This window comes from Athene cunicularia (genome assembly GCF_003259725.1).
Source record: "Athene cunicularia isolate RWA chromosome 3 unlocalized genomic scaffold, athCun1 chr3_part1, whole genome shotgun sequence".
Lineage (NCBI taxonomy): Eukaryota > Metazoa > Chordata > Aves > Strigiformes > Strigidae > Athene > Athene cunicularia.
Window position 1 is genome coordinate 3259229 of NW_020799097.1, and position 26564 is coordinate 3285792.

A 26564-nucleotide genomic window follows, 5' to 3' on the forward strand; every position below is an offset into this window, starting at 1 on the left:
CATTATCTTCTTAGCATGAGAAGATCTGCCGGAATGCTAATCCTGTCCTCTAATGCTTTGCAGTCCCTTTCAACTTCTTATTTGTGAATTTAGTAAGCACACTCTCTAGAGAACCTCACAAATTATTAGGCAGGATATCACTGCACTCACAACAGATCAGATGTGGTGTGGTAATTCATTACCGTAGCTTCATTTACATATTTGCTACATCCCCTTCAATCGGCATCATAGTCCCTTTTGAAAGATTACAGGCAAAATACCCAAATAGGTCTTGGGCCAAATGAATGGGATGAAAATTAAGTTCTGCACATGGGTTGGGGCAACCCCAAATATTAATATGGGCTGGGGGATGAAGGGATTGAGAGCAGCCCTTGGAGAAGGACTTGGGGCACTGGTGGATGCAGAGCTGGACGTGACCCAGCAATGTGCACTCGCAGCCCAGAAAGCCACCCGTGTGCTGGGCTGCACCCAGAGCAGGGTGGGCAGCAGGGCCAGGGAGGGGATTCTCCCCCTCTGCTCCGCTCTGTGAGACCCCCCTGCAGGGCTGGGTCCAGCTCGGGGGCACCAACAGCAGAAGGACATGGACCTGCTCGAGCGGGGCCAGAGGAGGCCACGGAGATGCTGGGGGGCTGGAGCCCCCCTGTGAAGACAGGCTGAGAGAGTTGGGGGGTTCAGCTGGAGAAGAGAAGGCTCCAGGGAGACCTTAGAGCGGCCGCCAGGGCTGAAAGGGGGGTTATAATAAAAATGGGGACAGACTTCTTAGTAGGGATTGTTGTGATAGGACAAGGAGTAGTAGTTTTAAACTAAAAGAGGGTAGATTCAGGCTAGATATAAAGAAGACATTTTTTACAGCAAAGGGTGGTGAGACACTGGCACAGGTTGCCCAGAGAGGAGGTGGCTGCCCCCTCCCTGGAAGGGTTCAAGGTCAGGTTGGACGGGGCTCTGAGCAGCCTGATGTAGGTGAAGATGTCCCTGCTCACTGCAGGGGGTTGGTTTGATGGCCTTTAAAGGTCCCTTCCAACACAAACCAGCTCTATGGTTCTGATTCTATGAATATGTTTCCACATTTTGAGGGAGACCCTTGAAGAACCTCACTGCCATTGCACTGGTTGGGGATGGAAGCACCCTGAAAATGGATTTGATGGCCAAGTTTTGTGCATTGTGTCTGTGCCTTGCAGACAGCGTCCAGTGCTGGTGCATCATCAGAAAGGTGCCCAGATTTAATTTCTGCACCTCTGCTGTCAGCACCCCTGGCTGGAGCTGGGTCTAGCAGAGCTGGGCCGAGCAGCTCCGTGTCTGCTGGCGGCAGAGTCCTGGCAGCCGGATCTGGAGGAGGGGGAATTGTCCTCGTGTGTCCGGGTTGGTGAAGGCAGCCGGCGAGCGGCGAGGAGAAGCCCACTGGAGCATGGACCTGGTGCCTTTGTGAGTGGGACCAGCGGGTCGGGGTGACATTGCACACGCCAGAAAGCAAACAACAAAGATGGGTTTGCTTAATTTCTCCTCCCGCTGCTCTGCTTGTGGCAGGAGTCCCTCTATAAAAGCCAGGGCCTCCAAGGTCCCCCACCGTGGCCATCTCAGACCCACTTTGCTCTCGGTGTGCTGAGATCTCTGCTGGCCTCCAGACATGAGGGTTCTCTGTGTGGTCTTTGCTGTGCTCCTGCTTTTCTCCTTGGCCACCCCAGGTAAGACGGCAATGCATGGGGGTGGTGAAAGCCCCGAGGCCGGGGGTAGGTGTGACTGTCCCCTCTCCAGCCTTTGTGCCTTGGGGTGAAGGGAGGAGGTTCATCTCACCCAGCTTTGGCAGTGGAGATCAGCTACCTGCAGCGGGCTCTGGCTGATGATTTACCCAACCTAGCTCGCACAACCAATTTGGGATGAGATGAATGCCACGCTACAAAAGCCTGGCTCTTGAGCTCATGCAGAGGGATCTTGCCAGCAAGCTGTAGTACTGACATGTGTAGAGGGATGACTTCTAAGAGTGCAGTGGCCCCGCAGCTCAACAGAGATTGAAAGGATGGGCCCTACCCTATGTGGGTCTAAACCCAGCAGTACCTGGTGCATCAGTACCACCCTGGAGCCAGCAAACAGATAACTTACGGATCTCTGTCGTCCTACAGTGTCTGACATTTTCTCTTATAACCCATCTCTCTCTCCTCCCATCGCAGGGTACGGGCAGCCTAAGGGTGCTTGTGGGGGGTACTGTTCCCACATGTGTGCCAAAAGGGACGAGTGGACTTTCAGCCAGTCCTGCGGGAAGATGTACTGCTGCATCCCTCCACCCAAAAAGGGAAAATGATTGCGAAACAGACCTGCCGTGGAGGAAAAGCTGCACTCATAGTGGGGTTCCTAGCACTGTATTCACGTTGTGACTGCGACGGTGTTCCTTGCTTTGAAGTAAAGATGGGCAGATATGATTTCTGTGTGCTGTGTGGTTCATTCACCTCCCCAGAGGGGAGTGCCAGGAGAGGTTCTGCAGCCAGAGCTCCCTGGGCCATGGCCATGACACACCTCTGACAGCCCCAGACATTCCTGACAGCCTCAGCCCCGTGACACAAAAATGACAGACTGGAAGAGAAAAGGCTTTGGGATTTTTCCCACTGCTTCAAGCAGGGCGGTGGCGAAGGCTGGGATGAGGACTGATTGCCTAATACTGATTCTCCCTCCTCCACGAGTTAAATCCCAGTTTAGTTTTAGGGGACACGACAGCCCCCGATGCCTCATCAGTCCCATTCAGCCTCTGCACTGGGGACCTCAGTCCCGCTGTGGGGGTAGAGACCAGAGGCAAACAGCCATCACCTTCCCCTTGCACCCTCCAAATCCCACTCCTAGGGTGCCTAGTGAGCATCCTCACCCCTGTGCAGCCACTCAGGTTTCATGGTCCCGTGGCTGTCCTGGACACCCTTGCACAAAGCAAGTGACTTCTCAACATAACCTGTGACCAGATTATTTCATGGGGGATCACAGACAACGGGGATTTTTTTCAGTGTTCCCTTCCCCATCCCTTCTGCTCTGTGATAAACCATTCACTCCGGGCTCTCTGCAGAGGGACATGGAGCGATCCGGTGTTGGGTCTCTCAGAGCATCCTGACAAAGAGCAGCCAGGAAAGCCTCAGGAGCAGTATTGGAGGGTGAGATGTTTGTGTCAAAAACGGTTAACTCCCTGCCTGGCTCACAGGGCAGAAAGCAGCCCTGTTTCTCTGAAACCCTCTGGGAAATAGAGTAAGTTTCCAGCCATGGGTCTTTTCAAACCCATAAAAAAGCTACTGCACTGGTATTCCTTGGACTGAAGGATTCTGCAAGAGAAGAGAGGAGATACAGACCTCTCTCTTGCAGAAATATTGCTTAATTTCTGCAGGGGGAAGGTCTGCGTTCCCTCTCTTCAGCAGCATCTTCCGCGGTCAGCAGACATCTTGACACTACAGCCAGTACACAGAGTTGGGGGGGAAAAAGTAATAACTTCCTAATTTCTGTGTTTGTTCCAAACTCCCCCGACTACCGGGGGAGCCTGAGCACAGGGTGCCTGCAGGTGTGCCCCTGCTGCCAACCAGAGAAGTGAATCCACCCCTCGTGTCTGTACGTGCAACGTAAGGTGCTCCAAGGGGCTCAGCTACCAACCACCGCCATCCAAATGACTTTGTTCCAGGCAATTTCGGGGCAAACAGAAACAACCTAGTGAGCAGCCTTATGCTCCTTTATTTTATCTTTAGGACATAGGATAAATGTGAAATCTGACAACTTTAAAAACTCGATCAGTTTAAAGACTAACCAAGGATACAGGAATCTTGACAAAGCTGTGTCAACAGTGGGATTTCTTATGATATTTTTTTTTTTGTGGTAAGAGGAATAAGTCTGTTTCCACTTCCCCTGAGTGTGAGGGGGTTAAGATCTAGTCCATGGGCTGAGATTAGGCAGCAACAGGCAGCAGGTAAATGTGACACTTGTACAGGATGGCCCCTCAAGAGCCACAGACTGTTGTCTTTGAAGCAATAATTTGTCAAGCTTCACCTGACCCCAGACAAGAGGATATGAAAGAGGGAAAATTCACTTAAAAACTGTATGTTGGTGAGAAGACTTCACAGACACACAGGGTTGAAAGTTTGACAAAATAATAACAATTGGAAAAGCAAACACTGAACAGCAAAACCAAAACAACCCTTTTGCTGTTTCTTTCACGTTTTTCTCCAAGGAAAAAAAAAAAAAAAAAAAAAAAAAAAAAAAAAAAAAAAAAAAAAAAAAAAAAAAAAAAAAAGAATAGTGTGAGTGAAGAGAAAAGCCATGTGAAAGTGAACTAACTGCAAAATGGGTTTTTGAAGTGGTGTCTCTTGCTCTGCTGCATCTCCAGCCTTCAAAATGTTGCTGCAGCTAAAGCAAGTACCTGACACCAGTAGTTTATTTCAAATTTCTGTTAGGAGGGTGAATGTTCCCCCCTGTTACTGCTCCTGTCATCTGCAGCTGTGTAACCTCCTTGTTGCAGCCTCTTGGGGAGCAGAGGGATTCTCCAACTGCACTAACCAACAGGAGGGAAGGCATGTGTCTTGTTTTGGGGGGGTTCAGCCTGGAATTTGGCATGGGTGTAATGTGAGGAGAGGGGGAGACAGGATTGTTTCATAGATCCCACCTCTTCTATCAGCAGAAGATTAGACCTGGGGTCCCTGAGGGGAACCCAGCTCTCTCTGAAGTATAGAAGCTCTCAAAGACATGGCAGGTGGAATTTAAAAAAAAAAAAAAAAAAAAAAAAGTCAGAGAGAAATTGCTTGGCCTCTTCTACCCGTGTGCCCTGAATGCGTTTTGCTGCCACAGGAGTTGCACATGTCTCAGTCTGGGTGTTCATCCTGATTCGTGGAAAAGACTCTACAACTCAAATAGAGTTACACAGCAGGGATGTTTACTCCAGCCGGGGTGCAAGGAGATTTCTCCACAAAGCTTGCACACCCACCCCACATTTTACCAAAACTTACGGAGTGTGGATATCCATATTCCTTGGGTTACAGAACACAAACATCCATATGCATGAGTAGGACTGGGTTAGTTCGAAAGGCTGATGTCAGCAGTTGATGTTCTCTTTGCACCTGCCCATTGCCTCCTGGGGGGCATCTCCGGGGGTCTTTGGGAGGAAGGCTCGTAGTCTTTCTCATCCTGTTTTTTCCCCGGAGCATGCACAGATTCTCTTGGCCAATCTCTTGAATAACAAGAGGGGTTTTCAGCCAGTTTATTTTTCTATCTTACCTAAGAGAACCAATAGAACTTCTACCATTTGTACATGGCTATATTTACTCCAACTAGTTAGAGCTGCCTGTTCCTCAAGGACAAAATCATAATATGTTACTGAACGTTGTAGTCCTTAGTAGATTTTTCACAGTGAACTGCTTTGTTTTGATGAGCACAGTAGTCCTTGGTAAAATTCCACAGAACACTCCAGGCAAGCAGGATTCTTAGAGATATTTAAAAATACTGTAAGTAATACTATAGCTTGCTGTAAGAAAGTAAATAAGTTGCTAAGCAGTTTTCTATAAGTAAATAAATCTCAAAACAAGTAATCATTTCTCTGTATCAGTCCTCTGCAACTGGTTCACATCTCCACTGCCCACAGAAACGGGGAAGGCAAGTGGGATGCAGCTCTGCTACACAAAAAACATTTCGTACACGTGCACTTTGTGCTAACACTAAATATGTTTTTTGCTTTTTTTCACCTCTTTCAGCACAGCAGCGCACCCACCTAACATTTCCACAGTCAAAGGCACTTGAAGGAAAAAGAAGCTGTGCTTGCCCTGCCCTGGCAGCCAGGAAATGTATGTCCAAGGCCTCGTTGGGCCACTCATCTCTTCCTGCAATGGTAGAGCATCCTACAGATGCTATGCATTCCTCTTCAGAAGCGAGCGAGGAGCAGGGAGCGAGGGACACTGGCTGCTTACAGCAAATGTTTTGGCTGCAAAAGTGTTGTCTCTGTTGCATGGGTGGGTTGTTTGTCAGAGCAAAAGGCCTCTCTGCAAATGGCATCCAACAAATTTTCAATGGCTGCCTTTGGAGGAAAGATGGGAGCTGATGGGAACAAAAATCTGACTGGTCTTGTGAGGGTGGTCAACAATGATAGGAGACTTTTTTGATCACAAATGTTGTTATTCCAGGGCCACATAGGGGTCGTAAGTTTGCAGTGAGCACTTCATCCAGTCTTATTTACACACACACCAAAAGTACGGAGGAGAGAGATACTGGTGATGACACATACGAAAGGAAAAAAACCAAAATGTCAGGGATTGTTTTCTCATCTCTGAGAAACCAGTGTTAACAGACTGGCATCGTGAGAGAGAAATATTCAGCTATTACATCAACAAAAGGTGCTTTCCAGGGCTAAACCTTCTTCTTGGATATTAAGAAAAATTTCTTCACCAAAAGGGTTGTCCAGTGTTGGAACAGGCTGCTCAGGGAAGTGGAGGAGTCACCATCCCTGGAGATATTTAAAAGATGGAGATGTGGTGCTTAGGGACAGGGTTTAGTGGTGGACTTGGCAGTGGCAGGTTTGTGGTTGGACTCAACGATCTTGAGGGTCTTTTCCAACCTAAACGATTCTAAGCTGAGCATCCAAAAAAGTTATGCAGTCAAATAATATTGCATACACGGAAACTGCTTGGGGTAATTTCAGGCTTTCAGAAGAAGAACGAGCCAAAGCACACAGAGTCTAAAACAGCAACCCCCAGCATCACATCAAAAGTCGGTGATTTGTAGCATGTCGGATGGTGCTTTGGGTACGAGGGTGCAAGAGAGGGTTGGAAGACACAGTCCCCTCTTTCCAGAGTAGAACTCTGGTACAGAGAATCTCAGAAACTGCGCCCAGACCTTGTCTTGGGGAGGATCGGTTGCCTAAAAGTGAGTTAGTGTGTGCACAGGTTAAAGACGGGGCAATTCAAGTTGACCCCGTGAGTGCAATATAATTGCAGGACCACGATGGCTGAAGTATGAAGACCCCCTTAAAATATCTAATCAGACACACGACAGCGCTCACATGATGATAATGCTGCTTAATCCTGTATGTAATTCAGTCTATTCTGGTTGACTTGGATATTTCTCGGACAAAGGTATCTGGGTGTGAACAAGTGTCCAAGAAAAAGAGAAAACACCTCTTAGTGTGCTCAGTCACCATTGCTGCTAAAAATATGGGCTCTCTCTAATGTCAGCCTGTTCATATTATAAATTCTAGCTATGCCAAGAAGCAGATTTATGTCCTGGAAAGCACCTTTTATTGGAGAAGTAGCTGAATATTTATACCTTACAAAGCCAGTGCTGATAAATTATTGGATTACTGGGTTTTCGTGTGTTTACAGGGAGAAAACACCAGCTACAGGCTCACCGACCTAGCAGTAGGAGACAAAGAAATAACAAGTGATTTCTCAGCGCTGCCTTTGGTACACTAAATAACAGAGAAACAGAACTTGGTTCTGACTAACATGCTGGGCTTGGCTCAATTTTACCCTGCAGAGCGCTGCTCTGCAGCACAGATCATACGGTACTTACACTCCACATCTTTGCAGGAGCAACAAGGGATGAAAAGGCCACTGCTTTTGTGCTTAATTTCAATGAGGGAGATACATAAAAATGGGGAAATTGTTAAAAAAGAAGACAAAAGGGACAGCTAAAAGAGTTAAATCCTTGCAAATAGATTCTTTGCAAGCACCATGGGAGCTATTTAAGGCCACTATATTGGAGACTCAGAGAAAATGTATGACACCTATTAAAAAAAAAAAAAAAAAGCCCTGAGAAAGAGCAAAAGGAAAAGGTCATAGCAGAACAGTGGGATGAGGGAGGGTTGTTAGAAAGAAGAAGTTAAAATTGTGTCCAAACATGGAAAATAGAAAAGATAATAAACTGTGCCTGACAAAAGTGTAAAACACAATAAAGGAACTCAGCAGAGAATTGCAGGAAGAACTTGCAAAAGGCAAAGAAAGCTCTTAAAATAAGCTCTTTTTTTTTTTTTTTTTTTTTTTTTTTTTTTTTTTACATCAGGAACGGGAAGCCTGATGAAGAGCATGTAGGGCAGGACATGGTCAGAGCAGTAAAGCTAATAAAAGCTAAGGCCACTCCATGGGAACTAAATGAAATATTTGCAGCTGTGCTAACCTTGCAAGAAAGAAGGGAGGTCTTCGTGCTGAACTTGCCTTCGTGGGGACTCATCAGAGGACTTGTCTTAAATGTAAAGGAGGTGGAAGAGAGGAAATAAGCAGCAACAAATTGCCAGCATGCAGATCTTTTTCCCAAAAAAAGTCCTCAGGGAATTCAAGGATGAAATACCTGCCGTCCTGACTGCGACGTGTGATTTATTGCTTAACGAAGATTTACTGTGCAGGCAAGGAGGTGGTAATGTTATAAAAAAAAATAAAATTAAAGGGTCTTACAGGATTGTATAGATTATAAATACAATAACATGGGAAAAAACAGAGGAAAATCCTGTCCTAAAAACCTGCTAAAGTTCCCTAAAGGAGGCAGCAGCCTTGAGGAGTAGAGAGATTGGGATGCAGGAGGCAGGGACCAGCACTCTGGAGCCAAATTGCAGGAGAGGGAGGTCATTGGAAGAGCTGTAGGGGGACACTTTTGGAGCTACGGTGGTAAATTTGATCTTAAAAGACCTAGAAATGGGGTTGAATGGAAAGGTGGCAAAATTTATTACTGGTGCTGGATTGTTCAGGGTAATGAAGGTGACGGCTGTGGAAGGGTCTCGCTGTTTTGAGCGGCTGGCTCCTAAACTGACTGATGAAATTCAGTGCCCGTCCATGTAGTGATGCACGTAGGAAAAAATCAAACTAATTTTATATGTCGAGTGAACGGCTCTATGTTGGTTATTTCATCGCCCAGCGGAGACCGGGAATGCGATTAGGAGAGGAAGAGAGAACGAGGAACAGCATCATTGCACTGATAAACCTCGGGAACTGTTTGACAAATCTTGGAATCTCAGGCAGAATTTTGGGACCCTTTAGTTGCTCTTTTGTGGTTTTCCCGTTTCAGGGAGAATATGTTCACCTCCTTTTAACGACAGCTAACATCCCCGTGGAAGAGAGGGAAGAGTTAGAGGCACCGAGATTCACATGTGCCGTTCAGAGAGTGAAATCTGAGCTCTGGTGAGCCTTCAGCCTCCCTCTTATCGGAGAAGCATCAACTAGAAAAAGCCCCGATGGGTCATTGCTTTGCTGTTTAGACAGACTGCACTCAACCAGAAAGGTCCACGTCCCAGTACAAAAAAAAAAACAAACAACAAACCCAGTGCAGGCTCTGCCCTGATTTCTGCCTGCGATTAAACCCAGGTACGAGTGACAGCGAAGCAGATGGGCACATTAACACGAATCTTTGGGCCAGACGTTTCCATTATGCCTGGCATTCCTCCTTCTTCCAGGGCAGATGCACTGACTGTCACTACAAGAAGAAGACAGATCTTTGAAATGTATAGCAACAGACAGTATGGTAACTCCAGATTTGTGTGGAAAGTGGGTTTTGCTGCTGTATCCGGCTTGTTTCCTTTAAAATGTTTCTGCAACAGTCATTTTCACTGAAAATAAGATTTAGAGGGAAGCAGTGTGGGGAAAAAAAAAAAAATCTTACAACCAGGATCCAATCTATTATCACCCTTCAGTTTCCAGAAGCATGGCTCGGAAAAACACCCTTTCTTTTGCAATTTATGGGGCTGTTTTAACTTGTACTTATCATAATTTCTCAAGTTACTCTAGCTGCCAGATCTGAAAGACAGAGGTTTGGGTTTTTTTTTTCCCCAAATACCCGTCCTTTCAAGATGTGGAACACCACGAAAGCTTCACGTGAGAGGGGTGAATAAATCACTGCCTTAAAATGACATGGGTTTAGATGAAAATCAAGAGCAAATCAAGATCAGTTCATTATTCCACTCCTGCACACGTTCTGTTGTTGTGTATAAATAGGAAGGTATCTCTGCTTTCTCACTGAAAAATACAGTTTCTTTTGCAGATTTGTCTGGACCTGTGTGAACCCCAAGTTTTAAGGCCCCTCGCTTTTGTTGCTTTTCTTACTAAATTCACTGGACAAAGAAAATATATGAGAAAGGCAACACAGACGATGACCGAGGAAGGATCTTCTACTGAAATAGTGAGAATTTCTGCAATAACATCGGGGTACCAAGACACATGGGTCACTCAAGACCTGTCAAACTCTTGGGCTCACATACACCAAACCAAGCCCTGGATCGGTGGCACAGAGAACATCCTGAAAGAGTTTATTAACAGTGACCTAATCTTACAGCACAGAGAACTACAGTTTCTCCAGAGTTGGTGAGAAGTTATTCCGACAACACCAAAGTTCACAGGGAGGTCAGAGCTGGTGCTGTCAGAGCTGTGTTATGTTCCCCAAATTGTTCCTCTTCCAGCAACGACTGAGCAGGAAAACAAAACGGGCGGTTGCAGCCTCTTTTCTGATCTGAGGCAGAGATTCTGGTTGTGTGTTTCTCTTCACCTTTCCATTTATCTATTCCCCATCCAAGGTCCACAGAGGTCTCTGGAAATGGTATTGCCTTTATTCAAGCCGGCTATGTATTTACGGGAAGAGAAGAAGGTGGAAGCTTGCCACGGGCCAGTGTGGGTTTATCATGCTTGCAGGCAGCTCCCTGAATGCCTTTAGCAACCGCTGGGGGTTTCTGGGTGGTGTCTCGGTACTCCCTTTTAGGTCCCTGTATTTACATTTTTCACTTTCACCAAACTCCGCTTGGTTGCATTGTGTTCCCTTACAATTCTTGGGTTTCTCCAACCCTGTGGCTCTTTCTCCCCACAGTCCAAGGGCACCTTCAGATATGACAAGACTTCAGTAAGCAGGCTCCTGGTAGGACCCGTGGCCCCGTGGAGAGAGGAGCCCAGGCTGGGGCAGGTTTGCTGATGGGACTTGTGCCCCCACGGGGGACCCACGCTGGAGCGGTGTGTGAAGAACTACAGCCTGTGGGAAGGACCCACAATGGAGAGGTTCGTGGAGGACTGTCTCCTGTGGGAGGGGGACCAGGCTGGAGCAGGGGAGGAGTGTGAGGAGTCCTCCCCTGAGGAGGAAGGAGCAGCAGAGACAAGGGGTGATGAACTGACCACAACCCCCATTCCCCGTGTCCCTGCGCCGCTGGTGGGGTGGGGGTAGAGAAACAGGGAGTAAAGCTGAGCCTGGGAAGAAGGGAGGGGTGAGGGGAAGATGTTTTAAGATTTGGTTTTGTTTCTCGTTATCCAACTCTGATTTGATTGTTAATAAATTAAACTGATTTCCCCCCATTGAATGTGTTTTGCCCGTGACAGTAATTGGTGAGTGATCTCTCCCTGCCCTTATCTCGACCCACGAGCCTTTTGTTATATTTTCTTTCCCCTGACCAGCTGTGGAGGAGGGCGATAGAGCGGCTTTGGTGGGCACCTGCTGTCCAGCCAGGGTCAACACATCACAGGGGGAAATACTTCACCCATCCATTCCTGCTCCTTACCCAGTCATCGTAACAACAGTCTTGACAGGATCTCAGACAAATACTGATTTTTTGAGCCCCAGGACTGAACTGGGGTCCCTCCCACATGAGACCCACAGGTTCTGCTGTAAGGCTCTGTGGGGAAAGGGACAATCAGGAGGGTCTTATTCCAAATAGATATTTTTCACCCACCATCAACTGAGTTCACTGGGGGAAACAGAGAGGAAAACTCTGTATGTTTAGCAGTTCTGACAAAAAATTTGTTCAAAAAGAACAATGAGATGTGCTATTAATTGGCCTTTTGGTCTGGGCTTGGAGAACCTGTCCTAATGCTTTTTGTGGGATCGTGGGGACACAATAACCACATCACACGCACCAGAGTTACATCTCCTTTTTTTCCCTTTTTAATTATTGAGAGGAGGGGATGATGACTGGGTTAGACAGTTGAGAAGCTGCTCCCAAAGCCACCGCGGTGTCTCCTCTTCTCCAGCTGCTTCCTCTTCAGCTCCTATTTGCCCTTCCAGCTGGGCGGGATGCAGCAGTAGTACTTGCAGTCGGAGGAGAAGGACCACTCGTCCACCTTGGAGCACTGGCTGGAGCAGTACCCCACCTTGGGGCAGTGCTTCCTTACCTGCCCAGAGCCTGCAAGGGGGAGAGAGCGGGACAGTGGTTGGGTCAGGGGAGGTGCCCCCATGCCCCGCTGTCGTGCCCTCCCAGCACCTTCTGGTGTGAGCGTGGCAGGGGTCAGAAGGATGAGGTCCTGCTCGTAGGGAGGTCCTGCCCCGTCCTCCCACATGTGCACCACCCCTGCCCCAGCCCAGCCCCAAAGCAGGAAGGGACCTTGAAGAGCACAAGCCTGAGAAACTCCCTGTGCATCCCTCTGCCCCCAGCTGATGACACAGGGCCAGATGGTGACACAGGTGCAGTCTGGGACAGAGATGCTCCCAGGGAGAGCACATTCATTCCCCTCATGAGAGACAGCCCAAAAGCAAAGTTCATAGAGATGCTCATCTGTGCAAGACTGCACAGATGTCTTACACTTCTCTTTAGGAGAAATGATCAGTGTTCTCAGAGCAAAACAACAAAACTAACACCAATGTAGTTTCAAAAAACTGAGTTGGTGTTCCAAAAAAATTGAGGGGTCTCACAGGTGGCAGTTCCTCTGGTAACCAGAAACATGACCCGCATGTGTTAAAAGATATCCAAGTACCAAACACTAGGCCTCAAGGTGGGAGACTGTTGCCCTAAAACATCTGGGAAATTATGTCCAGAGTGAATGAATATTGGACTGGGAACCCTTCTGGGCCCCAGATCTTCCTTTCATTCATTGAAGAGGGAGGTGAGAACCAGAACTGGAGCGATATCTGTCAGCACTGCACATTAAAAATGCAAGGGAACTGGACCCTGAAGATATACGCAGAACTGGTTTAACACAGAAGGTAGCATCATCTGAGCAGGAAACATCCAGGAGGCTGATGTCTGAAAAATACTTCCAGCACTCACCTGGTACTCCATGGCTAAAATAATTACACCAGGGCCCAGCTCACCTTGACCTAGAAGGTGTCAAAAATGTCTAAAACATCCTAAATGTGCCTCTTACAGTGCTTCAAAGTGATTTTTTTTTTCTTTGAAGACTCTTTTGTCTGCACATGAACATATTGCCCCATATAAGACAACCTGGGTGTAACCAAGTCGTTTGTGCATTAGCAGGAGACCAGCACGCATCTGCATACCCGAGGGACTAGGTATCTTTATGGGGGCAACAAAATTACAGGCTTTAAAGCCAACAGAGACTCTATTTGCTCAAGCTGCCCATCGAGCGTGGTCCGCTCTGACCCTCATCACTCTGGCTCTCCCGCCGTTATCCAGATCACCTTCCAAAGCAATTCACCCTCTTACCTGGGACAGACAAGGAGACCAGGAGGAAGACAGTGAAGACAAGGTAGAGGAACCTCATGGCTAGGGCTCAGCGAGGATCTCAGCAAGGCTGGGGAGGAGGATTGGAGAGAGCCTGAGCCAGATGCTGCTGAGTGGCAAGGCTGGAGATCCTCATATTTATAGTGAGTTTCTGTGCGGAGAGGAGGGTTCTGGGGAAGGTCCTGTTGCTCACGAGACCTCTCATGGTTCACTGCACAGCACAACTGCCAGCCCCTCCACCCTGCACCTGGGTATGTTGGCAAAACCTTGTTCTCCCCAGATCTGGTATCAATACCCAGTTCAAATGAAAACCATGGAGTGTGACAGGAGCGAACGGCAGAACAGATCTGCTGGGGCAGAGGGACCTGATGGAAAGCAAGATCAATATCAGAGGGCTTCAGGCCTTTCTCAACCTTTGGCAGGGATGCAACTGCATGCAATAGGGCTGAGACACGGACACGATGCACTGATAACTCTCCCTCTGTTGTCTAGATCTGTCACCACGAGGGGCTGGAGAAGCTGAGAGGGGCTCTGGTGTGAGCAGCCTTGGCTTGGGAAGGACCTGATGTCCATGTATCACCCTCTCGGGAACCATGACTGCAAAATCCCTCTGATAAATTCAGCAAGCATCATGTTCAGTGTAGCCTGTTCTGTTTTCCCTTCTCACCCTACTGATGGGCAGGAGCACTGATGCTGAGCACTTTTTCCCAGGAGTCTAGATGAGCTGACCCCTTGCAGACACTCCAATCATCGCCTCTTCCTCACAAAACCTCCAGATAACTCTGGGGTCTCAAGTGTGCTTAATTTCTGGGACAGAGACAGCCTGATCCCTGCTGTCAGGGCAGCTCTGATGCTGAAAGAATATTATTCAGAGCAGTAAAATGAAAGCTGACTGCAAAGAGTCTGCAAGGCAGAAGGATCTCAGCACTGACCGGCAGCGTAAGCAGATGGCAAATGAGCGTCCATGATGGCAAACTTAGTTTCACCTTCCAGGAAAGAGGTGCTCGTAAAAAACACTTCAGAAAAAAAGTCATCTCAGTGTCCAGAGGCAGTCAGAAAGGAAAACGGAGTGTCAGGGTTTCCTAGAATGGGCACTGACAAAAAGCTGTGTGTCCCTGTACCGGTTTTGAGGGTACTTCATTCTGCACACTGTGCACGCTGCTGGTGTCCCTGTCTCTGCACACGTAGAGTAGGACAAGAGGAGGTACAAACGATGGTAGAGAGTATGGTGAAAGCTGGGGACTTACTATCAGACAGCGAGATAGTAATTATACTGGGACTCTTTCATTATAGGAGGAGACGAGGATGTGGGGATATGTTACAGCAGTGTCAAAACTAAATGTACTAACAGCGAGAGAACTATGGGTTTCCATTTCTCACAACCAGAGAAGTAGGAGATAACGTGCAAAAAAAGATGATGCGCTGAATAAAGAAGTTCTCCTTTCACTCTGCACACAGCAGGATGGTGCAATTCATTGCCATGGAGGAAGAAACTGTAAATGTGTTTGTAAGGCAAGTAGGGCAGTCAATCAGACTTTGAGGTTTGCTCTCCTCTGAGCAGGTGGCTGGACCAAATGGCCTCCAGAGCTCCCTTCCACCCTGTATTATTCTATACTTCCACGAAATCCATAAAATCCACTGAGGGGCATTCAGCACAATTATATGGGTCCGTGTCCAACTAAACAACCCCCAAACCTCAGACTGCTGGAACACACCACTGTATGTTTGCCATGTTATTCCACTCTTCTAAGCGTCAACTATTTGTCACAGTCAGATTGAAGACACTTGGCTAGACGGTCGCTGCCACACAGGGAGCAAAGAAGCTAGTTCAGGGTCTGGAGCACAAGTCTTATTAGAAGAGGCTGAGGGAACTGGGGTTGTTTAACCTGGAGAAAAGGAGGCTCAGGGGAGATCTTATCGCCCTCTACAGCTCCCTGAAAGGAGGTTGTAGCGAGGTGGGGGTCAGTCTTTTCTCCCAAGTAACAAGCGATAGGACGAGAGGAAATGGCCTCGTGTTGTGGTTTAGATTGGATATTAAGAAAAATTTCTTCACTGAAAGAGTTGTCAGGTGTTGGAACAGGCTGCCCAGGAAATTGGTGGAGTCACCATCCCTGGAGGTATCTAAGCAGAGATGGTGCTTAGGGACATGGTTTAGTGGTGGCCTTGGCAGTGTGAGCTTTATGGTTGGACTCAATGAGCTTGAGGGTCTTTTCCAACCTCAGTGGTTCTGTGATCCTGTGATTCTGTAGCGCAGTTTACTCTGACTTATAAGTAAACTGTGCTGGAGCCTGATGCAGCAAGCTCACTGTCCCCACTGGTAAATTTTTAGCCCAGCCCTGGCCATGCTTTTTTCCGAGGCCACTTGACATTTTTGCCACCGCACTGCACGTGTCTCCATGGGACAGGTACAATTTCCAACAGAACTGCAATGGGGCCATCCCGCTTTGAATGGAAAAGAGTTCAATACTGTGGAAAGTGGCCAGGGTACCCCCACTGGCCTCAGGACCACAGAGTACACCCTGCTACTGTTCAGTTTACCAACAAAGACATAACCACGATGATTGCTGCGTGTTGTTACCAAAGTAACATAGAACCGTAGATGTCCTCGGAGTCATTGCTCCACATCCCCCAGGCAGAGCTCCTTCCAGCCCTAAATCATCCCTCTCAGAAAGGTGTGAAGGCTGTTCGGGAATACCACCAACAACAGGCCTGCCCCACACCATTTGCTGTCCTTCGGGACACTGTTGTCCATCCCACCAGAAATGCTATCCTATATAAAACACTCATTGCAGGAGTTTCGGCCAATCTGGACCATCCAAGTCATAGGGAACATGTTATTCCTTTCCTAGGAACTCTTTATCCCATATTTGTGGGGCATCATGGCTCCCACTTTTTTTTTTTTTTTTTTTCCCCCCACCATCACTATCTCAATTCTTCCAGACTTCTGTTACAGATTGTATTTTCTGGGTCCTTTAACCATCTCAGCTCTAGACTCTCTTGAACGATTCCACCTCACCTCGAAGTACAGTGCCCTAAGCAGCAAACAGCACACTATCTGAAAGTCTAGCACTTTGGAGTAATAAATGGATTAATTTAAACAATAGCCCTCTTGGATTTTTTTTTTCAGAAAGAATGATTTCTGCCTTTACCATAACAGAATGACACTGTACCATTATGTGCACCTTGTTGCCCACTGCAGCCCCACACTTCTGCAGAGTCACTGCATTGCCAGATGTTGCTCATTCCACCTTCTCCACTAAAAAAAAAAAGTCAACCTCCAGCATCTTCCAACATGCTGCAGTCCCTTTCAGCCTGCTATTTGCAAATTCAGTAAACACAATCTTTATTCCATTATGCAATTTGTTAATGAAGACCCTGGATAGTGCAGGACTCAGAACAGCCTTCGGAGATGTCCTTCTACCGTCACCATGGTAACTGGAAACTTATTAGCTCCTGTTCATAAACCATTTTTCCTTTATTTCCTTTAGGCCGTGATCAATACTGAAAAACAAAACGAAACAAAACAAAACTGAGACAAAAATACCCAGCCAGATGAATGCAATGAAAATATTGTAGAGCACCACACCTGGGGGAGAGCTTTGAGGAACTGCCAGGACACCAGTCAGGGATGGATGCACCCTGGAAACTATTCCCCATGATGGATCTGATGCCCGGTATTGTCCGCTGTGTCTGTGCCTTGCAGAGAGTGTCTGGAGCTTATCAGAAAGGTGCCCAGACTTAACTCATGCACCGCTGGGGAGCAGCTCTGCTGTTGGCAGCCCTGGCTGGAGCTGGGTCTAGCAGAGCTGGGCCTGGCGGCTCCGTGTCTGCTGGCGGCAGAGTCCCGGCAGCCGGATCTGCAGGAGGGGGAATTGTCCTCGTGTGTCCGGGTCCGAGGAGAAGCCCACTGGAGCATGGACCTGGTGCCTTTGTGAGTGGGACCAGCGGGTCGGGGTGACATTGCACACGCCGGAAAGCAAACAACACCTCCCTGGAGATGGGTTTGCTCAGTTTCTCCTCCCACCACTCCACTGGTGGCAGGAGTCCATCTCTTAGCACCAGGGTCTCAATCTTTGGGTTTGATTAGCAGAGTTTTTTGCTCCTGGCACACCAAGATCTCTTCTGCCTTCCAGGAATAAACATATTCTATAGTGTCTTGCTTTTCTCCTGTTTTTCTCCATGCCCACGCAGGTAACACAGCAGATGGGAATCTAGAGAGGACAGGGAGAGCTGGAAGGTCAGAATTAGGAATTACCACCTTCAGAGTCTTCTTGCCTGAGCACCCTGCAGTGGGACAATTTTGAATACAGTTTCCAATGGCCATAAATTCTGTGTGTTCAGACTGCTGCAGAGTAAACCAGAGAAGGACTCATCCCAGTCTCTCACCTGTCACTCATTTACCCCCTTTCCAGATTTCTCCATTCCTTCTCTTTTTTTATGCCTCCCCCCAACTATTTGCCGCTGTGTGTTCATACCCTCCTGGTCCCGTCCTTCAATACTCTGCTTTTCCCCTTTGCTCTTCACTCTTTATCTTGTTTCCCATGACTACAACAGGGAAATAACTCTGCTCATTTCTGTAATTGACCATTCATAACCTATTAAAATGAATAATTCCATTTACTGGAATTTTGAAGGAAAATAAATCATTATTCATATACTAAGGAGCTTGATTTTTTTTCTTGACAAGCAACTGCTTTTTCAGATGCAGAGTTTATTTTATAGATATTGAAGGCTCATGTTCCTACAAATGTTCAGCAGGGAATCCCTCATCCAAGCTATTCACATGTGAATTCAAACAAACACCACCGCTCATTGCTAATGTTGGCTCACCATGCAGAACCGCGGTGTTTGTGTGGATTCATTTTTTTCTGGATGCAAAACCAACAGCTATGATTTCTGCCTTTGAGTTAAGGCACAAGGATCAGAAAAGATGTGTCTGGATGAATCTACAGATACACAAAAGGAACCATTTATGGGAGATGCTGAAGCATTCTGCACCACAGGAAAAAAAGCAGAGCTAGAGAAAAGAGAGCAGAGAAAGGGAAGGATGTTTTATGTTTCTTCACAGAACATATTTTTCACTGTATTTTTGAATTGGATATGATCTAGCCTTGATGTATTTCTTTTTCCCCCCCCGCCCAGAAATTCTAGAACCATTTGTCCCCAGGCAGATCTGTCATCTTGCACAGACGTTTTCATGGGGATTATTTCTTTCCAGCCTTTTGCTGGTAAGCGTAGTGACCTCTCTGATCCTTGCATTGTTTACACAGGCTGCCTCTGTACTGGCAAATTAAACATTTTCAAGACTGGTAATAAGAAATGTATAGTCCAACATCATGATATAAATCCGGGTTTACTTTCCCTTGTTTGTTACTTTGCAATTACCAGTTTTTGCAAATCTTTCCCAGTGAACATAGCAGTGAACATAGATTTGGTCTAGCCTACTTCTGAGTATTAGGTATGGAGGATTTCTACTGCACAGCAATGGTAGCCAGATTAATTAAACTCATATGTTACTGCTAATGAGGTGCTCCAAGAAAGGCAGATGTGATTGAAGCAGTTGTAGAAAGTCGGTACCTTGACGGTTCTTTAAAACTAGAGATAAATTATTCAGCAAATGAAATAATCACAGAATCACAGAATGGTTTGGGTTGGAAGGGACCTCAAAGCCCATCCAGTCCCACCCCCTGCCATGGTCAGGGCCACCTTCCACCAGCCCAGGTTGCCCAAAGCCCCGTCCAACCTGGCCTTGAGCCCTTCCAGGGAGGGGGCAGCCACAGCTTCTCTGGGCAGCCTGGGCCAGGGCCTCACCCCCCTCACAGGGAAGAAATTCTGCCTTAGATCTCATCTAAATCTACACTCTTTCCATTTAAAACTGGTACCCCTTGTCCTATCACTACATGCTCTTGTAAAAAGTGTCCCCCCCATCCTTCCTGTAGTCCCTTTAAGTACTGGAAGGCCACTGTAAGGTCTCCCCGGAGCCTTCTCTTCTCCAGGCTGAACCCCCCAACTCTCTCAGCCTGTCTTCACAGGGGGGTGCTCCAGCCCCCCGAGCATCTTTGTGGCCTCCTCTGGACCTGCTCAAGAAGGTTTGTGTCCTTCTTATGCTGGGGGCCCAAGAACTGAACACATCACTGCAGGGGGGTCTCACAAGAACAGAGTAGAGGGGGAGAATCCCCCCCCTCACCCTGCTGCCCACACTGCTCTGGATGCAGCCCAGCACACGGGTGGCTCTCTGGGCTGTGAGCACACACTGCTGGGTCACAGTCAGTTTTCCATCCACTTATACCCCCAGGTCCTTCTCCTTGGGGCTGCCCTCAATCCACTCATCCCCCAGCCTGTGTTTGTGCTTGGCATTACCCCAACCCATGGGCGGGACCTTGCACTTGGCCTTGTTGAGCTTCACGAGGTTCACACGGTCCCACCTCTCCAGCCTGTCCAGGTCCCTCTGGGTGGCACATCCCTTCCCTCCAGTGTGTTACTGCACCACACGGCTTGGGGTCACCCACAAACCTGCTGAGGGTGCCTCCATCCCACTGTCCATGTCACCAACAAACATGTTAAACAGCGCCAGTCCCAGCATCCACCCCTGAGGAACAGCACTTGTCACTGCTCTCCATTTGGGCACAGAACTGTTGACCACAACTCTTTGAGTGTGATCATCCACCCAACTCCTTATCCACTGAATGGTCCATCCATCAAATCCATGTCTCTCCAATTTACAGACAAGGATGTCTGTGAGTCAGTGTCAAATGCTTTACACAAGCCCAGGTAAAATGATGTCAGTTGTTCTTCCCTGACCCACCAACACTGTAACCCCTTTGCTGGTTTTAAGCTAGACCCCTTGGTTTTCACCTGTACTAAATTATGTTGGGTGCATTTCCAACGGGGAAGGAGGCCAGTAAGAAAACTGTCCTGTCCTATCCCATCCCATCATATTCTACCACCTTTCAAGGGTATCAGAGAGCTGCGAGCTCTCTGTGGAACCCTTCCATTGCAAATTTTCATACAAGCAGATAAAAGCCCTCACCTAGTCCTTCCAACAAGATGTGATTTGTTTCTGCGACCCGTGGTGCCCAGAGGACCTCCCTCTCCCTCTTGGTTCATTTAATCCAGAAGAGGGAAAGACAAGTGGGTGAATGGCTCAGACAGTGAGACAGCAAAGGGAACCAGGATCTCTTGACTCCTCTCCTCCAGCTCTTTGCAGTTGAAGCCAAGTCCTTGGCATATCTAAGTCAGCTGAACCTTATGCTGTGCAGCAAGGAGATGTCAAAACGATAATTTAGCTCAGCCGTGGAGGCAAGGATGTTTGCAGCCTTGGTTCATCTTGCCATCTGCTTTTCTGCTGAGCTGCTCAAACAGTTTCATTTGCTACAAACTAAACAGCATTATGGTCCATCTCCTGGTTCATAGACCAGCTGGCCGGGTTTGGCCGTCGCCATGATATTAAATTATCAGTCAGCTTCTAAAGCAGTGTGGTTCTATCCAAAATGCCTGTTAGGCACGGTCCTTGGTCCACAGCAACTTCTGAACTGGCACTTGGGATTTGGTGGAACTAGGGCTGGTTTGTTCTGGGACACATCAGCTCCTGGCACTGTGCCAGCCCTTGAGGAGTACAGCTCTGTCTGTGTTAGCGTATGGGTGCACCCTAGGGTAGCTCAAGATCACAACAGCTCGAAGTAGTAAAAGCAAGAAGGAGGAGTACATATATTCAGATCTTCACAAGCCATGGATTTGCACATTTCATGAGCATTTTCCCTGGTGAAGAGTATCCAGTCATGAGCTGAAGATACCCAGGAAATTAAGACATCACCCCTTCTATTATTAACTGCTCTCATGCTTAAGAACTAAGCTTTCTTTCTAAGTTTAGTCTGTTTAAATACGAAGAAGCATCAGGAGGTTACGTCTTCCTCTGTTCAGTTGAACAGCTGTATTTATTTTTTGGGATATTCTCCTTCTGAAGACACTTGTACCCTGAACTGAATCACTCCCCAGCACAAAGCTTTGATAAGCCACACTGCTTCTTCTCCTTATCTTCCCTCAAGGTGACATTTCCTCCATTTCACTATATAAATCCACATCCTTTTTCCAAAACATGTTCTTTCCAGTCGCATCACTAAACACAAGCATCCAGTTCAATGTGAGTCAGCAGAGTATTCTTGCAGCAGCGAACGCCAACCATGTACTGGACTCTATCAGCAAAAGCATGAACAGGGGGTCAAGGGAAGAGATTATTTCCCTCTGCTTGACATTTATGGGGCTGCATCTGGAGTCCTGTGTCCAGTTTTGTGCTCCTCAGCACAGGAATTATATCAGGAAAGGCGTGAGTTCTGTTGTTTCCATCCAGAGTTTGATGTCTCCATTGCATTTGCCTACTCCACAGCTACATCGAGTTATTGGGCCAGAGCTCTGCTGTGATCAGACTAATACAGCTTTTCTTTTTATCTGCGACAAAGTATCTGCAAGAGCAGAATCCTGGTTTTAGTCTTCTGGCACGTGAGCAACATTTTCACACTTTGCGCTGTGAATCTCATGATTTTTTACACTGTGAATCTCTTTTCTGTAACTCCAGTCCTTATGACAAGCCCGTTCCTTCTGTGTGTTGCCTGAATCTTTTCCTGTATCAATGGCACATGCTAGCTTTGGGTCCAGTACGTTAATTTTTCACACTTAAATTTTTGTTCTAAGAATGGCCCTTAAGAAAATTTCTCAAGAACCTCCTTCCTGCCTGACATTTTCCCTTTCAAGGTTATAACTTCAGCCAATTTACAGTGCCTTTATTAATCCCCTTCACTTCATCCAAAGTATTTTTTCATTAACATTTTACTAATGCTCTACTCTAAAGTGCATTTGATGAGATCTGATGCTTTCTCTTTACTAAAAAAAAATCCTATTTCATCAGGTCAGCCTGTTGAAATCTATTCAACAGAGAACACGTGATGCATTTTCTTTTGTATTCATGCTCGCCTGTTTGTTCTCAAAGCCTTGCATAATACTGAGATCAGATCATACTCACCTGGATGATTTTTTTTTTTTTTTGTTCTCACTCTGAACTGTTCGCTGTTTGCTGTTCTCAAATTTTACAGTGGAGTCACAGACTGAAAAGACTCCCGAGACGTTCTTGTTATTGCACCCTTGGGTGGGTTTGTGTGCCACTTCTCTGAATTTGGTGAAGGCTGGTATTGAATAAGGCTCTCCCCTCCTGTGGGACTGGATTTCACTGAGGCCATTCCCAGTTATTTTTGATTTTCTGACCCTACTTCTTCCTGAACACCACAGCAAAGTCTTTGACTGTCCACTGTGCTGATGCTCTCTGCAAAGCCATCATACTACAACAGCCGTTCTGCTTTGTCTCTAATCTTACAGCTAAAAAGACTTTTACTCTGCCTCAGCACTGTTGGTGAGTTATAGCCCAGCTTGACTTTTTTTTTCCAGAGCTCACTTTCTCTGTGTCCTTTTTGATTTCTGAAATGACAAGCCATTGCTCTAAATTTATCCCACTCCCTACAACAGGGAGTGGAACAAAAGTCATTTCAGTTTGTAGGAGCATGTCTGGCCCTACTGGGCAACCCCATCTCTAATCTCTGTCACATATAAGTGCGGGTAGTCTGGCCATTTGTTCTTTATTAACTGGAAACATTAATTGGGTTCTGAAGGAAAAGATTTTCACTTCTCAACATCCAACAGGGAGAACATTTACTCCCACACTGAGCACCCTTTTTTCCCTGACAAGCAATGCTTCAAACATACCCTCAAGCTACTCTAGACGCTCAGCCTAGCAAACCCTAATTCAGCCTACTCATATTTGATCTTAAATACTCAGCACAACCCAAGCAGTCACTGCTGAACCGACAACACTGGCATGCGGTTCCAGCTCTTGACATTCAAAATCATTTTTCCTGGCTGTGAAGTTCATGGGACCTGTAGACACACACCAAAATGTGCAGAGGTGCCTCCTGCAACCCAGTGTGCACAGATCTGAGGATATTTGTAGGAAAATGCAGCTGCGAGAAGTACAGCCGGTGCACAGAGATGCTGCCTCAGGCTGACTTGGTGGTCAAGGAGGGTCTGTAGAGGAAGAAGGTGGTCAGCTGCTGCTGCTGCTCCTCTCCTGATTTCCAAAACAAGTTGTTCACTGCTCTTTCTGAATTACACATGAACTGGCTTTGCTGTCTCTGTCCCCTCTCTTTGGGGAGGTTCATACTGGGTCTATGAAACCTGTAGCTCCCCAAGTCCCCCTGCCTACTCAAGCACAACTTTCTAAGCCTTTGAGACAGACTTCCCTGCTGGTGGCTTTGAGCATCATCCTGGAGTTGAACAAATGGTTCCTCAGGTCCTGCTGGTGTTGCCTGTTTAACCCACTGTGAAACGTGGTCTTCAGAAAATACTTCAGTTGGAGACTTTCCTCCCCGTCCATCCGGTCTGTGATGAAGGGCCACAGCTATATCAGATGTATTTGTGGCATAACCACAGTGTTTGGATACACAAAAAATGTAAAAGGGAAAGAAATGAATTCTTAAGTCCTTTAAAATAACAGTGACAAGCCTGTTCACTTCATGGGAATGAACTAATAGTTAATTATTTCTTGCGTCTTCTTATGGGGCAACTTACCAGGTTTCACCAGTTCTGACCTTCAAGCACAAAACCCTTTGGGTTTTAAGCATAAGCCCCCATCAAGTCTCCATCAAGTCCACGAGGGTTTGGTTTTGAAGACACATTAATTCACACTCTTCAAGAGGCAATTCGCAACGCAGCTTTCTCAGGAACGATCCGGTAAATTCCTAAATTCTCTCAGAGCCCAAGAACCCACCTTTGAAGTCAGGAAGAATTACCCCAACGCATGCACCTCCTAGGACACAGAGAACCTGACCCATATCCCATGGAAAAGCACCCAGAGCTCTTGTCAAAGCACCACAGCTTTTAAATAGTAATAATAAAAAATCGGTTCACAAACAATTTGTTCTATCACTTCACATAATGCTCATTTGCTTTTTCAGAAACAGGTGGAAGAAGGGCCCTGTTCACTCAGATGACATAATGCTTTTTTTGTGGGCTCCACAGAAACCATAGTTGTCTCTGCTGCAAATTATAGTCACTGTATAAATGTCTGTTTAATTATCTTTCCACTTAAAATCACGTGCACGTCAAGATAATTTCATTAATACCCTTTTTTTTTTTTTTTTTTCATGCTGCTGTCTAAAAGAAAACCTTTATAACCACAGGGGCTTCTCTTTTCTGCTACCAAATTATCCTTCTTTCTATTTTTTCTCACCCACACTGAGACATCTCAAGGCCCCCACACGTGTTAAATTGCATCCAGAGCTAAACTCTCAAACCCACCCATGTTTCAACCTAATAAATCAGGTCATGGAACATCAACACATGAAATACCAACCCCTATACAGTGGCCTAAGTTGCTATTTCCTTCAGAATTTAGTATTTTTTGACTCTATGAAAAAGGTTTGGGTTTTTTTTCCCCTAACAAGTTCTGAAAAAGCCAAATGCAGATGATATCAGATATCCTACCCTTCCCACCTGGGTAGTAATGAGTGCTTTGTACCTAAGCAATTGTTCTCGCTCACTCAGAATAATTGCACACAACTTTGGCATAGAGCTGTCTGTGTGTTTCGGATGGCCAGCCCTAAAGATACCCTGAGAGCACAGAGACCCTGTAGGTTTGTCCTTGGTCAGCACCTGGCTAATTCAATGACAAGAAAGGATTTTCCCCAAGTGAAATGAGAACAAAGCCAGAGTTCCCTTTTCATTGCCCAGACATTTCTCAGGTTGACAAAACTAAAAAAAAAAAACCACAACCAAACCCTTGAGATGGAAAAAAAAAAAAAAAAAAAAAAGTTAAATTTCTGGACATTATGCAGTGTCTCATGATTCCTTATGACAGAATGGAAAAGCTTTACCAGGAACTAGCTATTCCCTAAAAAAAAAAAAAAACCAAACCAAAAAGCATATTCTGCTAAAAATAATTTATTATGGAAACTTAGACCCGAGGAACACTTGTGTCTGCGGTGTCGGGTACATATGTCTGCTCCATCACATCCTGCCAGCCTCCTTCCTCCTGCGGTCTGACTTTAGACTTGCCCACTCACTCTCTGGTTGCCAAATCCCCAGTTTGACGTTGCTGTGGTTTCAGGAGAGCTAACTGGGAAGCTCTCCCACACCTGCAGGCTCCCTCCTCCCAGCTGTCAAGAGGATGAACCCTGTGTGTGGGAAACCATATATTTCAGGCAGGGTTCAGTGAAGAAGTGTGGATGGCAGCTCTTAGGAAGTGCTGTGTGCCCAGACATACTGACGAATATTAAGTGGAAAACAACAGTCGGCTTCAGCCGACTCTCCCACTCATGTAGCAAATTTTGTATAAATAGAATTATTTATCGGCTTCTTTATGGAAGGGGTTTGTTCTCCACCTCTTTCTTTTCCAGATACTCTGGCTACATCCACACCAGTAAATGAAGCAGTGCCAGGACCAGGCTAAGAGATAAAATTTAGCACAGCCCCTGGCACATTTTTTATCTGGGCAAACTGCTAGGCAGAGCTCAAGAGTTAGCACAGGGATTAATACCCAGCAAGCTGCCCAACATAGATCCCTTTTGGGGAAGCCAGGAGATCTTAAAATCCTGTATATGGTTCGGCCATGCCAGCTGGCCTCGTGACTGCCTTGGATTTACCATTACGGATGTGGTCACTGGAATCACAGATGATTTTCAGGCACAAACATCCTTTACCTTGCGCTTGCTGCTCTTTCACTCCCATTCCTAGGAAAACATCTGAGGGTAAAGCAGCTGGGTGTTTGGAGAAGATGATCACAATCTATTTCAGGAAGGAAAACAAGCAAATAGACAGCCCTAAAAAATACTAGTGTTCATCCAAGAGGCAAATGATCATGGGACTGCAGCATATGGAGGGTGATTCTCTGCTATTCTGCAGCCAATTACTTCTTGGATTTCACCGGCAAAACCCTGCTGGTGCTAGTGCGTGTAGTGGAGGAGAGCTCGCTCGTTGAAAAGCCTGAAATCATGATAATCGCTTCTGATCTGGGAGATGTGGTCTCACCACTGAATCCAGACCAACTACATGCAACCCTCTGCTCCCCAGGGTCTGCCCTGTGCCCTGGGGTCCTTCAGGAGATGTGGGAAATGTGGCCAGAGACGCAGACGGTTCCTGATCCTGCTCTCCAACCGGGAAAGGAAAATGT

The 26564-nt window shown here is 46.7% G+C and overlaps 2 protein-coding genes across 2 annotated transcripts; one reads left to right on the plus strand and one right to left on the minus strand.

The window, feature by feature from the left end:
* The first annotated feature begins 1624 nt into the window (after positions 1–1624).
* Positions 1625–2296, plus strand: LOC113478959 (small basic protein 1-like). Its single transcript, XM_026846513.1, has 2 exons — positions 1625–1682; positions 2166–2296. Exons 1-2 carry the CDS (start codon positions 1625–1627, stop codon positions 2294–2296), a joined length of 189 nt encoding a protein of 62 aa, XP_026702314.1.
* Positions 2297–11945: 9649 nt separating this feature from the next.
* LOC113478650 (cygnin-like) lies at positions 11946–13394 on the minus strand. The gene is made up of 2 exons (XM_026845990.1): positions 13337–13394; positions 11946–12079 (listed from the first exon to the last, which is right to left on the minus strand). Exons 1-2 carry the CDS (start codon positions 13392–13394, stop codon positions 11946–11948), a joined length of 192 nt encoding a protein of 63 aa, XP_026701791.1.
* Between the last annotated feature and the right edge of the window lie 13170 nt (positions 13395–26564).

Coding starts and splice junctions, on each gene's coding strand:
- LOC113478650 (XM_026845990.1), bottom strand. CDS start 13,394: ATGAGGTTCCTCTACCTTGTCTTCACTGTCTTCCTCCTGGTCTCCTTG. Junction 12,080..13,336: donor GGTCTCCTTGTCTGTCCCAG/GTAAGAGGGTGA, acceptor TCCCCCTTGCAG/GCTCTGGGCAGGTAAGGAAG.
- LOC113478959 (XM_026846513.1), top strand. CDS start 1,625: ATGAGGGTTCTCTGTGTGGTCTTTGCTGTGCTCCTGCTTTTCTCCTTG. Junction 1,683..2,165: donor TTTCTCCTTGGCCACCCCAG/GTAAGACGGCAA, acceptor CTCCCATCGCAG/GGTACGGGCAGCCTAAGGGT.